Below are 16,177 nucleotides of genomic sequence, written 5' to 3'. Positions count from 1 at the left end.
CAGCCAGTATCACACAGGATAGGATTAGATACACAGCTCAGCAGACAGTATCACACAGGAGAGGATTAGATACACAGCTCAGCAGACAGTATCACACAGGATAGGATTAGATACACAGCTCAGCAGGGAGTATCACACAGGAGAGGATTAGATACACAGCTCAGCAGGGAGTATCACACAGGAGAGGATTAGATACACAGCTCAGCAGACTGTATCACACAGGATAGGATTAGATACACAGCTCAGCAGCCAGTATCACACAGGATAGGATTAGATACACAGCTCAGCAGACAGTATCACACAGGATAGGATTAGATACACAGCTCAGCAGAAAGTATCACACAGGAGAGGATTAGATACACAGCTCAGCAGGGAGTATCACACAGGATAGGATTAGATACACAGCTCAGCAGGGAGTATCACACAGGATAGGATTAGATACACAGCTCAGCAGACAGTATCACACATGACAGGATTAGATACACAGCTCAGCAGGGAGTATCACACAGGATAGGATTAGATACACAGCTCAGCAGACAGTATCACACAGGATAGGATTAGATACACAGCTCAGCAGACAGTATCACACAGGAGAGGATTAGATACACAGCTCAGCAGGGAGTATCACACAGGAGAGGATTAGATACACCGCTCAGCAGGGAGTATCACACAGGATAGGATTAGATACACAGCTCAGCAGACTGTATCACATAGGATAGGATTAGATACACAGCTCAGCAGACAGTATCACACAGGATAGGATTAGATACACAGCTCAGCAGGCAGTATCACACAGGATAGGATTAGATACACAGCTCAGCAGACAGTATCACACAGGATAGGATTAGATACATAGCTCAGCAGGCAGTATCACACAGGATAGGATTAGATACACAGCTCAGCAGACAGTATCACACAGGATAGGATTAGATACACAGCTCAGCAGACAGTATCACACAGGATAGGATTAGATACACAGCTCAGCAGACAGTATCACACAGGATAGGATTAGATACACAGCTCTGCAGACAGTATCACACAGGATAGGATTAGATACACAGCTCAGCAGACAGTATCACACAGGATAGGATTAGATACACGGCTCAGCAGGCAGTATCACACAGGACAGGATTAGATACACAGCTCAGCAGACAGTATCACACAGGATAGGATTAGATACACAGCTCAGCAGGCTGTATCTCACATGAGAGGCTTAGATACGGCTGTGCTGGCCGCTCCCAGTGTTTGGGGCTCTGGAGATGGTGAGGGAAGCGCCTGTGGCCCTCAGTGATGTGAGGAGAGGAGCAGGAGCCATGTCTGGGTGAACTAACATGGCCGCCGGAGGTGTAGGGGGCGGGGCTAGTGCTGACTGACCAGTGTGCCGGGCGGGGCCAGCCCTGTGACGTCACACCGCAAAGCATGCTGGGAGAGGAAAACTCCAGGAACCTGAGGGAAAGAGGAAGTTCTGCTGGAAACGTCCTGTAAAGAGGCTCTGATGTCCGGACAGCGGGAGGGAGAGCCCCGGCCTGAGGAGGAGCAGGTACCGGGGAGCCGGGGGCCGCAGTCAGTAGTGCAGTGTGTGATGTCTGTCACAGCTGGGGCTTCAGTAGTGCAGTGTGTGATGTCTGTCACAGCTGGGGCTTCAGTAGTGCAGTGTATTGTGGCAGTTGATGCTTCAGTAGTGCAGTGTATTGTGGCAGTTGATGCTTCAGTAGTGCAGTGTATTGCGGCAGTTGACGCTTCAGTAGTGCAGTGTATGATGTCTGTCACAGCCGATGCTTCAGTAGTGCAGTGTATTGTGGCAGTTGACGCTTCAGTAGTGCAGTGTATTGTGGCAGTTGATGCTTCAGTAGTGCAGTGTATTGTGGCAGTCGATGCTTCAGTAGTGCAGTGTATTGTGGCAGTTGACGCTTCAGTAGTGCAGTGTATTGTGGCAGTTGATGCTTCAGTAGTGCAGTGTATTGTGGCAGTTGATGCTTCAGTAGTGCAGTGTATGATGTCTGTCACAGCCGATGCTTCAGTAGTGCAGTGTATTGTGGCAGTTGGTGCTTCAGTAGTGCAGTGTATTGTGGCAGTTGATGCTTCAGTAGTGCAGTGTATTGTGGCAGTTGATGCTTCAGTAGTGCAGTGTATTGTGGCAGTTGATGCTTCAGTAGTGCAGTGTATTGTTGCAGTTGATGCTTCAGTAGTGCAGTGTATTGTGGCAGTTGATGCTTCAGTAGTGCAGTGTATTGTTGCAGTTGATGCTTCAGTAGTGCAGTGTATTGTGGCAGTTGATGCTTCAGTAGTGCAGTGTATTGTTGAAGTTGACGCTTCAGTAGTGCAGTGTATTGTGGCAGTTGATGCTTCAGTAGTGCAGTGTATTGTGGCAGTTGACGCTTCAGTAGTGCAGTGTATTGTGGCAGTTGATGCTTCAGTAGTGCAGTGTATTGTGGCAGTTGATGCTTCAGTAGTGCAGTGTATTGTGGCAGTTGACGCTTCAGTAGTGCAGTGTATTGTGGCAGTTGACGCTTCAGTAGTGCAGTGTATTGTGGCAGTTGATGCTTCAGTAGTGCAGTGTATTGTGGCAGTTGATGCTTCAGTAGTGCAGTGTATTGCGGCAGTTGATGCTTCAGTAGTGCAGTGTATTGTGGCAGTTGATGCTTCAGTAGTGCAGTGTATTGTGGCAGTTGATGCTTCAGTAGTGCAGTGTATTGTGGCAGTTGATGCTTCAGTAGTGCAGTGTATTGTGGCAGTTGATGCTTCAGTAGTGCAGTGTATTGTGGCAGTTGATGCTTCAGTAGTGCAGTGTATGATGTCTGTCACAGCCGATGCTTCAGTAGTGCAGTGTATTGTGGCAGTTGATGCTTCAGTAGTGCAGTGTATTGTTGCAGTTGACGCTTCAGTAGTGCAGTGTATTGTGGCAGTTGATGCTTCAGTAGTGCAGTGTATTGTTGCAGTTGACGCTTCAGTAGTGCAGTGTATTGTGGCAGTTGACGCTTCAGTAGTGCAGTGTATTGTGGCAGTTGATGCTTCAGTAGTGCAGTGTATTGTGGCAGTTGATGCTTCAGTAGTGCAGTGTATTGTGGCAGTTGACGCTTCAGTAGTGCAGTGTATTGTGGCAGTTGATGCTTCAGTAGTGCAGTGTATTGTGGCAGTTGATGCTTCAGTAGTGCAGTGTATTGTGGCAGTTGACGCTTCAGTAGTGCAGTGTATTGTGGCAGTTGACGCTTCAGTAGTGCAGTGTATTGTGGCAGTTGACGCTTCAGTAGTGCAGTGTATTGTGGCAGTTGACGCTTCAGTAGTGCAGTGTATTGTGGCAGTTGACGCTTCAGTAGTGCAGTGTATTGTGGCAGTCGATGCTTCAGTAGTGCAGTGTATTGTGGCAGTTGACGCTTCAGTAGTGCAGTGTATTGTGGCAGTTGACGCTTCAGTAGTGCAGTGTATTGTGGCAGTTGACGCTTCAGTAGTGCAGTGTATTGTGGCAGTTGACGCTTCAGTAGTGCAGTGTATTGTGGCAGTTGACGCTTCAGTAGTGCAGTGTATTGTGGCAGTTGATGCTTCAGTAGTGCAGTGTATTGTGGCAGTTGATGCTTCAGTAGTGCAGTGTATTGTGGCAGTTGATGCTTCAGTAGTGCAGTGTATTGTGGCAGTCGATGCTTCAGTAGTGCAGTGTATTGTGGCAGTTGATGCTTCAGTAGTGCAGTGTATTGTTGCAGTTGATGCTTCAGTAGTGCAGTGTATTGTGGCAGTTGATGCTTCAGTAGTGCAGTGTATTGTTGCAGTTGACGCTTCAGTAGTGCAGTGTATTGTGGCAGTTGACGCTTCAGTAGTGCAGTGTATTGTGGCAGTTGACGCTTCAGTAGTGCAGTGTATTGTGGCAGTTGATGCTTCAGTAGTGCAGTGTATTGTGGCAGTTGATGCTTCAGTAGTGCAGTGTATTGTGGCAGTTGACGCTTCAGTAGTGCAGTGTATTGTGGCAGTTGATGCTTCAGTAGTGCAGTGTATTGTGGCAGTTGATGCTTCAGTAGTGCAGTGTATTGTGGCAGTTGATGCTTCAGTAGTGCAGTGTATTGTGGCAGTTGATGCTTCAGTAGTGCAGTGTATTGTGGCAGTTGATGCTTCAGTAGTGCAGTGTATTGTGGCAGTTGATGCTTCAGTAGTGCAGTGTATGATGTCTGTCACAGCCGATGCTTCAGTAGTGCAGTGTATTGTGGCAGTTGATGCTTCAGTAGTGCAGTGTATTGTTGCAGTTGACGCTTCAGTAGTGCAGTGTATTGTGGCAGTTGACGCTTCAGTAGTGCAGTGTATTGTGGCAGTTGACGCTTCAGTAGTGCAGTGTATTGTGGCAGTTGACGCTTCAGTAGTGCAGTGTATTGTGGCAGTTGATGCTTCAGTAGTGCAGTGTATTGTGGCAGTTGATGCTTCAGTAGTGCAGTGTATTGTGGCAGTTGACGCTTCAGTAGTGCAGTGTATTGTTGCAGTCGATGCTTCAGTAGTGCAGTGTATTGTGGCAGTTGATGCTTCAGTAGTGCAGTGTATTGTGGCAGTTGATGCTTCAGTAGTGCAGTGTATTGCGGCAGTTGACGCTTCAGTAGTGCAGTGTATGATGTCTGTCACAGCCGATGCTTCAGTAGTGCAGTGTATTGTGGCAGTTGACGCTTCAGTAGTGCAGTGTATTGTGGCAGTTGATGCTTCAGTAGTGCAGTGTATTGTGGCAGTCGATGCTTCAGTAGTGCAGTGTATTGTGGCAGTTGACGCTTCAGTAGTGCAGTGTATTGTGGCAGTTGATGCTTCAGTAGTGCAGTGTATTGTGGCAGTTGATGCTTCAGTAGTGCAGTGTATGATGTCTGTCACAGCCGATGCTTCAGTAGTGCAGTGTATTGTGGCAGTTGGTGCTTCAGTAGTGCAGTGTATTGTGGCAGTTGATGCTTCAGTAGTGCAGTGTATTGTGGCAGTTGATGCTTCAGTAGTGCAGTGTATTGTGGCAGTTGATGCTTCAGTAGTGCAGTGTATTGTTGCAGTTGATGCTTCAGTAGTGCAGTGTATTGTGGCAGTTGATGCTTCAGTAGTGCAGTGTATTGTTGCAGTTGATGCTTCAGTAGTGCAGTGTATTGTGGCAGTTGATGCTTCAGTAGTGCAGTGTATTGTTGAAGTTGACGCTTCAGTAGTGCAGTGTATTGTGGCAGTTGATGCTTCAGTAGTGCAGTGTATTGTGGCAGTTGACGCTTCAGTAGTGCAGTGTATTGTGGCAGTTGATGCTTCAGTAGTGCAGTGTATTGTGGCAGTTGATGCTTCAGTAGTGCAGTGTATTGTGGCAGTTGACGCTTCAGTAGTGCAGTGTATTGTGGCAGTTGACGCTTCAGTAGTGCAGTGTATTGTGGCAGTTGATGCTTCAGTAGTGCAGTGTATTGTGGCAGTTGATGCTTCAGTAGTGCAGTGTATTGCGGCAGTTGATGCTTCAGTAGTGCAGTGTATTGTGGCAGTTGATGCTTCAGTAGTGCAGTGTATTGTGGCAGTTGATGCTTCAGTAGTGCAGTGTATTGTGGCAGTTGATGCTTCAGTAGTGCAGTGTATTGTGGCAGTTGATGCTTCAGTAGTGCAGTGTATTGTGGCAGTTGATGCTTCAGTAGTGCAGTGTATGATGTCTGTCACAGCCGATGCTTCAGTAGTGCAGTGTATTGTGGCAGTTGATGCTTCAGTAGTGCAGTGTATTGTTGCAGTTGACGCTTCAGTAGTGCAGTGTATTGTGGCAGTTGATGCTTCAGTAGTGCAGTGTATTGTTGCAGTTGACGCTTCAGTAGTGCAGTGTATTGTGGCAGTTGACGCTTCAGTAGTGCAGTGTATTGTGGCAGTTGATGCTTCAGTAGTGCAGTGTATTGTGGCAGTTGATGCTTCAGTAGTGCAGTGTATTGTGGCAGTTGACGCTTCAGTAGTGCAGTGTATTGTGGCAGTTGATGCTTCAGTAGTGCAGTGTATTGTGGCAGTTGATGCTTCAGTAGTGCAGTGTATTGTGGCAGTTGACGCTTCAGTAGTGCAGTGTATTGTGGCAGTTGACGCTTCAGTAGTGCAGTGTATTGTGGCAGTTGACGCTTCAGTAGTGCAGTGTATTGTGGCAGTTGACGCTTCAGTAGTGCAGTGTATTGTGGCAGTTGACGCTTCAGTAGTGCAGTGTATTGTGGCAGTCGATGCTTCAGTAGTGCAGTGTATTGTGGCAGTTGACGCTTCAGTAGTGCAGTGTATTGTGGCAGTTGACGCTTCAGTAGTGCAGTGTATTGTGGCAGTTGACGCTTCAGTAGTGCAGTGTATTGTGGCAGTTGACGCTTCAGTAGTGCAGTGTATTGTGGCAGTTGACGCTTCAGTAGTGCAGTGTATTGTGGCAGTTGATGCTTCAGTAGTGCAGTGTATTGTGGCAGTTGATGCTTCAGTAGTGCAGTGTATTGTGGCAGTTGATGCTTCAGTAGTGCAGTGTATTGTGGCAGTCGATGCTTCAGTAGTGCAGTGTATTGTGGCAGTTGATGCTTCAGTAGTGCAGTGTATTGTTGCAGTTGATGCTTCAGTAGTGCAGTGTATTGTGGCAGTTGATGCTTCAGTAGTGCAGTGTATTGTTGCAGTTGACGCTTCAGTAGTGCAGTGTATTGTGGCAGTTGACGCTTCAGTAGTGCAGTGTATTGTGGCAGTTGACGCTTCAGTAGTGCAGTGTATTGTGGCAGTTGATGCTTCAGTAGTGCAGTGTATTGTGGCAGTTGATGCTTCAGTAGTGCAGTGTATTGTGGCAGTTGACGCTTCAGTAGTGCAGTGTATTGTGGCAGTTGATGCTTCAGTAGTGCAGTGTATTGTGGCAGTTGATGCTTCAGTAGTGCAGTGTATTGTGGCAGTTGATGCTTCAGTAGTGCAGTGTATTGTGGCAGTTGATGCTTCAGTAGTGCAGTGTATTGTGGCAGTTGATGCTTCAGTAGTGCAGTGTATTGTGGCAGTTGATGCTTCAGTAGTGCAGTGTATGATGTCTGTCACAGCCGATGCTTCAGTAGTGCAGTGTATTGTGGCAGTTGATGCTTCAGTAGTGCAGTGTATTGTTGCAGTTGACGCTTCAGTAGTGCAGTGTATTGTGGCAGTTGACGCTTCAGTAGTGCAGTGTATTGTGGCAGTTGACGCTTCAGTAGTGCAGTGTATTGTGGCAGTTGACGCTTCAGTAGTGCAGTGTATTGTGGCAGTTGATGCTTCAGTAGTGCAGTGTATTGTGGCAGTTGATGCTTCAGTAGTGCAGTGTATTGTGGCAGTTGACGCTTCAGTAGTGCAGTGTATTGTGGCAGTTGACGCTTCAGTAGTGCAGTGTATTGTGGCAGTTGACGCTTCAGTAGTGCAGTGTATTGTGGCAGTTGACGCTTCAGTAGTGCAGTGTATTGTGGCAGTTGACGCTTCAGTAGTGCAGTGTATTGTGGCAGTTGACGCTTCAGTAGTGCAGTGTATTGTGGCAGTTGACGCTTCAGTAGTGCAGTGTATTGTGGCAGTTGACGCTTCAGTAGTGCAGTGTATTGTGGCAGTCGATGCTTCAGTAGTGCAGTGTATTGTGGCAGTCGACGCTTCAGTAGTGCAGTGTATTGTGGCAGTTGACGCTTCAGTAGTGCAGTGTATTGTGGCAGTTGACGCTTCAGTAGTGCAGTGTATTGTGGCAGTTGACGCTTCAGTAGTGCAGTGTATTGTGGCAGTTGATGCTTCAGTAGTGCAGTGTATTGTGGCAGTCGATGCTTCAGTAGTGCAGTGTATTGTGGCAGTCGACGCTTCAGTAGTGCAGTGTATTGTGGCAGTCGACGCTTCAGTAGTGCAGTGTATTGTGGCAGTTGACGCTTCAGTAGTGCAGTGTATTGTGGCAGTTGACGCTTCAGTAGTGCAGTGTATTGTGGCAGTTGATGCTTCAGTAGTGCAGTGTATTGTGGCAGTTGATGCTTCAGTAGTGCAGTGTATTGTGGCAGTTGATGCTTCAGTAGTGCAGTGTATTGTGGCAGTTGATGCTTCAGTAGTGCAGTGTATTGTGGCAGTTGATGCTTCAGTAGTGCAGTGTATTGTGGCAGTTGACGCTTCAGTAGTGCAGTGTATTGTGGCAGTTGACGCTTCAGTAGTGCAGTGTATTGTGGCAGTTGATGCTTCAGTAGTGCAGTGTATTGTGGCAGTTGATGCTTCAGTAGTGCAGTGTATTGTGGCAGTTGATGCTTCAGTAGTGCAGTGTATTGTGGCAGTTGATGCTTCAGTAGTGCAGTGTATTGTGGCAGTTGATGCTTCAGTAGTGCAGTGTATTGTGGCAGTTGATGCTTCAGTAGTGCAGTGTATTGTGGCAGTTGACGCTTCAGTAGTGCAGTGTATTGTGGCAGTTGACGCTTTAGTAGTGCAGTGTATTGTGGCAGTTGACGCTTCAGTAGTGCAGTGTATTCTGTCAGTCACAGGCCGCACTGACCTCCTGCGCATGCGCTGCTCTCCTGTCAGGGTTTCTCGTCTGCAGGATACGACGTTGGGGGAGGGGGGGGTCCGTTCTGTATAAACATGTCCTCCGTCTTGTGTATCTGGGGCCTGAATGGAGCTGACAGGGTTAACTAGACTGATAATAAGAAAGCTAAAAACAAGGTCAGACGTGTGTGTAGATTGAAAGCACCAATGTTGGCGCATTAACCCCTGCACAGCTGCGGTCAGCGCTGACAACGATACGTACGATGTCCGTGCAGGGAGGGAGCAGCCATCGGGCCCCTGCGCTGCTGAGACGGGGACCCGATGGCAGGGAAGGCAGCCCGATGCCTGTGAGATCCAGCCCCTGTATTACTCTGGTACTTACAGAAATATTATAAGGCATTGTACAGGGGATCAGACCCCAGAGGTTGAAGTTCCAGAGAGGACTTGGAGTTTCTACTCTAGGGGTGCATCAGGGGGGCTTCAAATGGGACATGGTGTAAATAAACCAGTCCAGCAAAATCTGCCTTTCAAAAACCATACGGCGCACCTTTCCTTCTGCGCCCTGCCGTGTGCCCGTACAGCGGTTTACGACCACATATGGGGCGTTTCTGTAAACTACAGAATCAGGGCCATAAATATTGAGTTTTGTTTGGCTGTTAACCCTTGCTTTGTAACTGGAAAAAAATTATTAAAATGGTAAATCTGCCAAAAAAGTGAAATTCTGAAATTTCATCTCCTTTTTCCAATAATTCTTGTGGAACACCTAAAGGGTTAACAAAGTTTGTAAAATCAGTTTTGAATACCTTCAGGGGTGTAGTTTATAGAATGGGGTCATTTTTGGGTGGTTTCTATTATGTAAGCCTCGCAAAGTGACTTCAGACCTGAACTGGTCCCAAAAAAGTGGGTTTTAGAAATTTTCTGAAAAATTTCAAGATTTGCTTCTAAACTTCTAAGCCTCTAACGTCCCCAAAAACTAAAATGTCATTCCCAAAATGATCCAAACATGAAGTAGACATATGGGGAATGTAAAGTAATAACTATTTTTTGTAGGTATCACTGTCTATTATAGAAGTAGAGAAATTGAGATTTGCTTATTTTGGGTAAATTTGGTATTTTTTTATAAATAAAAATGAAATATTTTGACTCCGTTTTTCCACTGTCACGAAGTACAATATGTGACGAGAAATCAATCTCAGAACGGCCGGGATAAGAAAAAGCGTTTTTAAAGTTATTACCACATAAAGTGACTCTGGTCAGATTTGCTAAAAATGGCCTGGTCCTGAAAGGGTTAAAGATAAATCTGATCCTCGTGCATCCAGTGTCTGTGTCAGTTTCCCGAGCACTCGTATCCCTTTTAATTTGGATTCCAACAATTATAGGTGAAGGGATATTTCCCTAACAGGAGGCGTCCACCAGTGTCTCCAACAGTGGTAGTCATCTCCCATAGACGTCCATGTTATGAGGATGTATCCCAGCAGTGATACCAGTATAAGTGTCACATGACCACTGTGGCCATGATGGTTTACATTACTGGTATCACCGATGCGGCCAGTGTCAGGGTGCACCATACTTTACACTGCTGTGACCTCAAACATGGAGGAACTGCCCTGACGAGATCTTCCAGTCCTCAGTCCAGACAATAGAGAGAAGACCTCATCTCCTCTGATTTCTCCCAAATGTCCCTCATCATCTCCGGTCATTATAAGCATTTCTATGGGATTTCATGCGGATTCTACATTGACTCCTCTTCTTCCATTCAGGTTCCTGTGATATAGGATTGTCCGATGACATCATCAGTACCAGATAATGGATGGAGACGGGGACAAGATGGCGGAGAGGATATTAGATCTTACCCTAGAGATACTCCTCCTGCTTACTGGAGAGGTGAGAGGTTCTGATGATGTCACATTACATCGTTATCTATGGTAATTACAGGGGATGTGACTGGAGAGGTGAGAGGTTCTGATGATGTCACATTACATCGTTATCTATGGTAATTACAGGGGATGTGACTGGAGAGGTGAGAGGTTCTGATGATGTCACATTACATCATTATCTATGGTAATTACAGGGGATGTGACTGGAGAGGTGAGAGGTTCTGATGATGTCACATTACACCATTATCTATGGTAATTACAGGGGATGTGACTGGAGAGGTGAGAGGTTCTGATGATGTCACATTACACCATTATCTATGGTAATTACAGGTGATGTGACTGGAGAGGTTCTGATGATGTCACATTACATCATCATCTATGGTAATTACAGGGTATGTGACTGGAGAGGTGAGAGGTTCTGATGATGTCACATTACATCATTATCTATGGTAATTACAGGGGATGTGACTGGAGAGGTGAGAGGTTCTGATGATGTCACATTACACCATTATCTATGGTAATTACAGGGGATGTGACTGGAGAGGTGAGAGGTTCTGATGATGTCACATTACATCATTATCTATGGTAATTACAGGTGATGTGACTGGAGAGGTTCTGATGATGTCACATTACATCATCATCTATGGTAATTACAGGGTATGTGACTGGAGAGGTGAGAGGTTCTGATGATGTCACATTACATCATCATCTATGGTAATTACAGATGATGTGACTGGAGAGGTGAGAGGTTCTGATGATGTCACATTACATCATTATCTATGGTAATTACAGGGGATGTGACTGGAGAGGTGAGAGGTTCTGATGATGTCACATTACACCATTATCTATGGTAATTACAGGGGATGTGACTGGAGAGGTGAGGGGTTCTGATGATGTCACATTACACCGTTATCTATGGTAATTACAGGTGATGTGACTGGAGAGGTGAGAGGTTCTGATGATGTCACATTACATCATTATCTATGGTAATTAGTATTACAGGGGATGTGACTGGAGAGGTGAGAGGTTCTGATGATGTCACATTACACCATTATCTATGGTAATTACAGGGGATGTGACTGGAGAGGTGAGAGGTTCTGATGATGTCACATTACACCATTATCTATGGTAATTACAGGGGATGGGACTGGAGAGGTGAGAGGTTCTGATGATGTCACATTACACCATTATCTATGGTAATTACAGGTGATGTGACTGGAGAGGTTCTGATGATGTCACATTACACCATTATCTATGGTAATTACAGGGGATGTGACTGGAGAGGTGAGAGGTTCTGATGATGTCACATTACACCATTATCTATGGTAATTACAGGTGGACATGGCTGTAGAAGTGATGGACTCTGGAATGTACATGGTGACATTTATTATTATGTCTTCCATGAACAGGATTACTCCACGGTGAAGAAGACGTCTAGTAATCTGATACATGAGAAGAACAATGAGAAGATCCTAGAAGTGGTCCACAAGATGATGGAGCTGCTGACTGGAGAGGTGACACCGCCGGGAATGCGGGGACATTATACAGTCACAGCACTGGAGGGGTCTGGGTGATGACGGTGTCATTGTGTTGTCAGGTTCCTATAAGGTGTCAGGATGTCGCTGTCTATTTCTCCATGGAGGAGTGGGAGTATTTAGAAGGACACAAGGGTCTACACAAGGAGGTCAAGATGGAGGAGGACCAGCCCCTCACATCTCCAGGTAACGGACAGGACTAAATACAAATGTCCTGGAATTCTCTGTCTGTAGAGTCTGAGTCCAGTCTCTGTGTCTCCTGCAGAGAGATCCAATCAGAGGACAACACCAGAGAGATGTCCGCGTCCTCTCCTTCCACAGGACGGTCAGGTAATGGAGATGTCACCGTCCTCTGTAGGAGGACACCTTGTTTTATCCAGTAGTTTTATAGGTTTATACTGGTTTATACTGGTGTAATGAGCTGGAGATGGCGGGATTACAGCCGACCACAGACGCTCCATGTTCTCTGCTTCTTTCTACAAGTCTCTGGCTATGGAGACCGCTGGTGGGAATAAGGAGCCAATACGTTTATGTCCCCGAGAGGAACGTGTCCGGACGCGTCTGGTAGAAGCCGATCTCCTCCACGGAAACCACCTGCAGCATGTCCGGCCGTGCTGAGGATGCATGTGTACAAGGCTATTGGCTGTGAGCCGCCATCTAATATCTAGGTCCAGCCTCTGGGAGACCTGCAGCCATTAGGCTCAGACGACGACTGTTGTCGGGTCATTTGTGGTTGTCATGATAATTAAAGGGGTTATTACATAACAAGTATCACAGTGCAGTGAATGGGGCATTTCTGATGAAGTTTTATTACTATGTACATGCAGTAATAATATTGGTAGTATTTTTATGTGCAGTACATTTTCCTTCTGTTGGCGCCCCCTGCTGTTTCTTCTGTGACTAGGTTTCTGGTCCACCTTCTCCTGCATTCAGGGATGGACACATGCTCAGTATCTTCTCTGCTCCCTCCTCCTGTCAGTGCCGGTGCAGTCATCTCGCGGAGAAGCAGTGCAGACTCCTTTCATTCATCCCTACTTGTATATTCATGGAGGTATATAGCTGTATCTCTACACTGGGGGAGGGGAGAGGGGCTTAGGAAGAGCTTGCTGCAGCGCACTCCTGGGAGATGCAGGTGCTTGATGGTCACATGGGATGAGCTGCTGCCCACCCACAGAGAATGAAGAGACCAGAGCTGCAGAGGAGGGAGTAAAGAAGCCAAAAAGGATGAATATTATACTGGAGAGCAGCGGTTTCTGCATTTCTGTATTTCAAGTGTTGTATGCACTACTCCAGATAACTGTTTCCAGGACGTTCTCCATGACAGCACCATATGTAGGTTGTCCTTCTGATCTTCTGTAGGGACTAGAACACAGAGAAGTCAATAGGCCGCTCCAGCCTCCAGTGTTCTTTCTGTCTCTACAGAGGACAGGTGCAGAGAGGATTCCTGAGTGGAAATTTCCTGTTCTATCAAATTGTAGGATCTTTGCTAGGGTTGTATGGGGGTTTCTTCCCTCTCCTTCCATCGTAGGGGTCCCCTAGCCCATCCCAGACCCTTTCTAGACCTTCTCAAATCGGCTGTATGGGATGGTCATGTCCAGCTGAAGGGACCCTTCCCATCAGGTTTGATGTCGGGGATGTTGCTTCCCTATTTGAGCTCTGGCTTTGTCATCAGAAGGTCCTGGCAGGCAGCGTGGAGCATCTGAAGGCTTGAGTCCCCAGGTTCAGGACTCGTATTCGTCCAAGAGACTCTCCTGGAGGATCGAGTCCCTGGAGGAAAAGGGGAGGAGCTTTATGAGAACATGAGTGGTAAGAGCCCATCTGTATATGCACTCATTGACCAAAAATCCTGCACCAAGAAGGAGATGTTGGGATGAAACTTTCCCAGTGTGACTGTAATTATGATAAATGTAAGGGGTCCCAATATTACAGAAATGGAGACATTTATTGGTGAAAATTGTCCAATTCCAAGGAGGTTTTAGGACCCTGTTGGGCTGCCTCTATCCTGGAGACAAGATGAGATACGACCTCTAGCCTGGAGACAAGATGAGATACGGCCTCTAGCCTGGATACAATATGGATGGAGTCTGTGTCCGCAACAATTGTACGGCGTCTCAGCTAGTGCGAATACAATGTCCACTGAGCAGGGATGAAGAATTACAGATTTTTAAATATACGGCGCTGCCTATACCATGCTACACTACATGCCAATCACAGCTTGACAAAGGGCGTATTCACTGTTGCCCAAAACGATATAGCAGTATGTGAATATCCATATGTGGTGGTTCTCCAATAAAATAAATTCTTAATTGCAGGATTTATTGAGGCCATGTGCCAAATAGGAGAACAAGAATAGTGCCGTTGAACCTGTGTATAAGTCAAGTGAATACATACTAGACGCGAAAAAGGAACAGGGGCTGTAGCAGAAGAACTGAGGGGCCAATGAAAAACAACAGAGCTATATTCAGGGGAGGACCGGTACAAGTGGACATATTAGGGCTCTTTCACACTTGCGTTCTTTTCTTCCGGCATAGAGTTCCGTCGTCGGGGCTCTATGCCGGAAGAATCCTGATCAGTTTTATCCTAATGCATTCTGAATGGAGTGAAATCCGTTCAGGATGCATCAGGATGTCTTCAGTTCCGGAACGGAACGTTTTTTGGCCGGAGAAAATACCGCAGCATGCTGCGCTTTTTGCTCCGGCCAAAAATCCTGAACACTTGCCACAAGGCCGGATCCGGAATTAATGCCCATTGAAAGGCATTAATCCGGATCCGGCCTTAAGCTAAACGTCGTTTCGGCGCATTACCGGATCCGACGTTCAGCTTTTTCTGAATGGTTACCATGGCTGCCAGGACGCTAAAGTCCTGTCTGCCATGGTAAAGTGTAGTGGGGAGCAGCACACCCACCGTCCGCGCGGCCCCTGGGGCGCCCCAGAGCGACGCCAGGGCGCCCCACGCGCATGGACCACGCGATCCATGCGCATGGGGCGCCCCGACGCCATCCCGGACAGCCCCGGGAGCCGCACGGGCGGCAAGCACACTGCTCCCCCCCTTCTTACCACTACCATGGCAACCAGGACTTTAATAGCGTCCTGGCTGACATAGTAACACTGAAAGCATTTTGAAGACTGATCCGTCTTCAAATGCTTTCAGTTCACTTGCGGTGTTACGGATCCGGCGGGCACCTCCGGCAAATGGAAGTGCACGACGGATCCGGACAACGCAAGTGTGAAAGAGGCCTTAGATTTAATTTGTTCTCGCTTGTGCACTTCACGCACCGATAAAATAAAGCCACAGCTAATTAACCCTTGTAAAATGAGTAAAAAACAAACATTGCTGCAGAGTTTCTTTGAAAAGAGAGAGAGACTCAATGATGAGACAGCAGAACACTCCAACACTGCAGAAAAAGAAAGCTGCATTTAAAAGAAAATACCAAGAGTACTACTTAAATTACAGGTTCATCGCAACAGGTGATTCACATGCCCCAAACCCGCTGTGTGTAATATGTGCCAAACGACTATCCAACGAGGCCATGAAGCCTTCAAAACTGCTTCGCCACTCAGAGACCAAGCACCCTGCATCAAAAGACAAGCCTTTGGAGGTTTTTTTTTTATAAAAAACGTGAATATGAAGGACAGAAGCAATTACTGAAGACCACCTCATCAAATGTGTCTGCACTGAAAGCATTCTTAGTAGCTAACCGCATTGCCAAGGCTAAGAAGCCCTTTACGATTGGTGAAGAGCTGATCCTACCTGCCGCTAAGGACATCTGCCCTGAGCTTTTAGGAAAGGCTGCAGTTAAGAAGATAGCACAGGTTCCTCTTTCGGCTAGCACCATAACTAGTCGAATTGATGAAATAGCAGAGGACATTGATGTACAATTGTTAGAGAAGATTAATGAGTCACCGTGTTACGCAATCCAAGTTGATGAGTCTACTGACGTTGACAACAAGGCAGTAATGCTGATATTTCAGGAGGATGTGCATGAGGATATGTTGTGTGCATTATTGTTGACACCCAACACCACAGCTGCAGAGCTATTCAAGTCTTTGGATGATTACATAAGAGGAAAACTAAACTGGCCCTTTTGTGTCGGTGTATGCACAGGCGCAGCCGCTGCTATGACTGGACGGCTTTCTGGTTTAACTACTCGGGTCAAAGAGGTTGCATCTGAATGTGAGTCTACGCACTGTGTCATCCATAGAGAAATGCTGGCTAGCCGTAAATTGTCACCCGAACTTGATTACATCAAAGTACATGCCCTTAACTCACGTCTGTTCGAGCAGCGAAGTGAGGTGGCTTTCTAGAGGTAGGTCTCTGGCAAGAGTGTTTGAGTTACGAGAGCCA

The 16,177-nt window shown here is 46.7% G+C and overlaps 1 protein-coding gene across 2 annotated transcripts in view; it reads left to right on the top strand.

Moving 5' to 3' along the window:
• Window positions 1-1,369: 1,369 nt before the first annotated feature.
• Window positions 1,370-16,177, top strand: part of LOC121000859 (gastrula zinc finger protein XlCGF17.1-like) — an 86,997-nt gene continuing 72,189 nt past the window's right edge. Inside the window, exons 1-5 of one of the 2 annotated variants that reach the window (XM_040431598.1) lie at window positions 1,370-1,540; window positions 10,182-10,305; window positions 11,708-11,812; window positions 11,896-12,019; window positions 12,099-12,163. In XM_040431598.1, coding sequence (XP_040287532.1) covers window positions 10,228-10,305; window positions 11,708-11,812; window positions 11,896-12,019; window positions 12,099-12,163 — 372 coding nt within the window. In that variant the 5' untranslated portion in view covers window positions 1,370-1,540; window positions 10,182-10,227. Of the gene's footprint in view, window positions 1,541-10,178; window positions 10,306-11,707; window positions 11,813-11,895; window positions 12,020-12,098; window positions 12,164-16,177 lie in introns of those variants that run through there. The other variant, XM_040431596.1, reaches the window with a different exon arrangement.

The sequence above is a fragment of the Bufo bufo genome, chromosome 5 (assembly GCF_905171765.1).
Source record: "Bufo bufo chromosome 5, aBufBuf1.1, whole genome shotgun sequence".
Classification (NCBI taxonomy): domain Eukaryota; kingdom Metazoa; phylum Chordata; class Amphibia; order Anura; family Bufonidae; genus Bufo; species Bufo bufo.
This window is presented reverse-complemented; position numbering and strand designations above follow the sequence as displayed.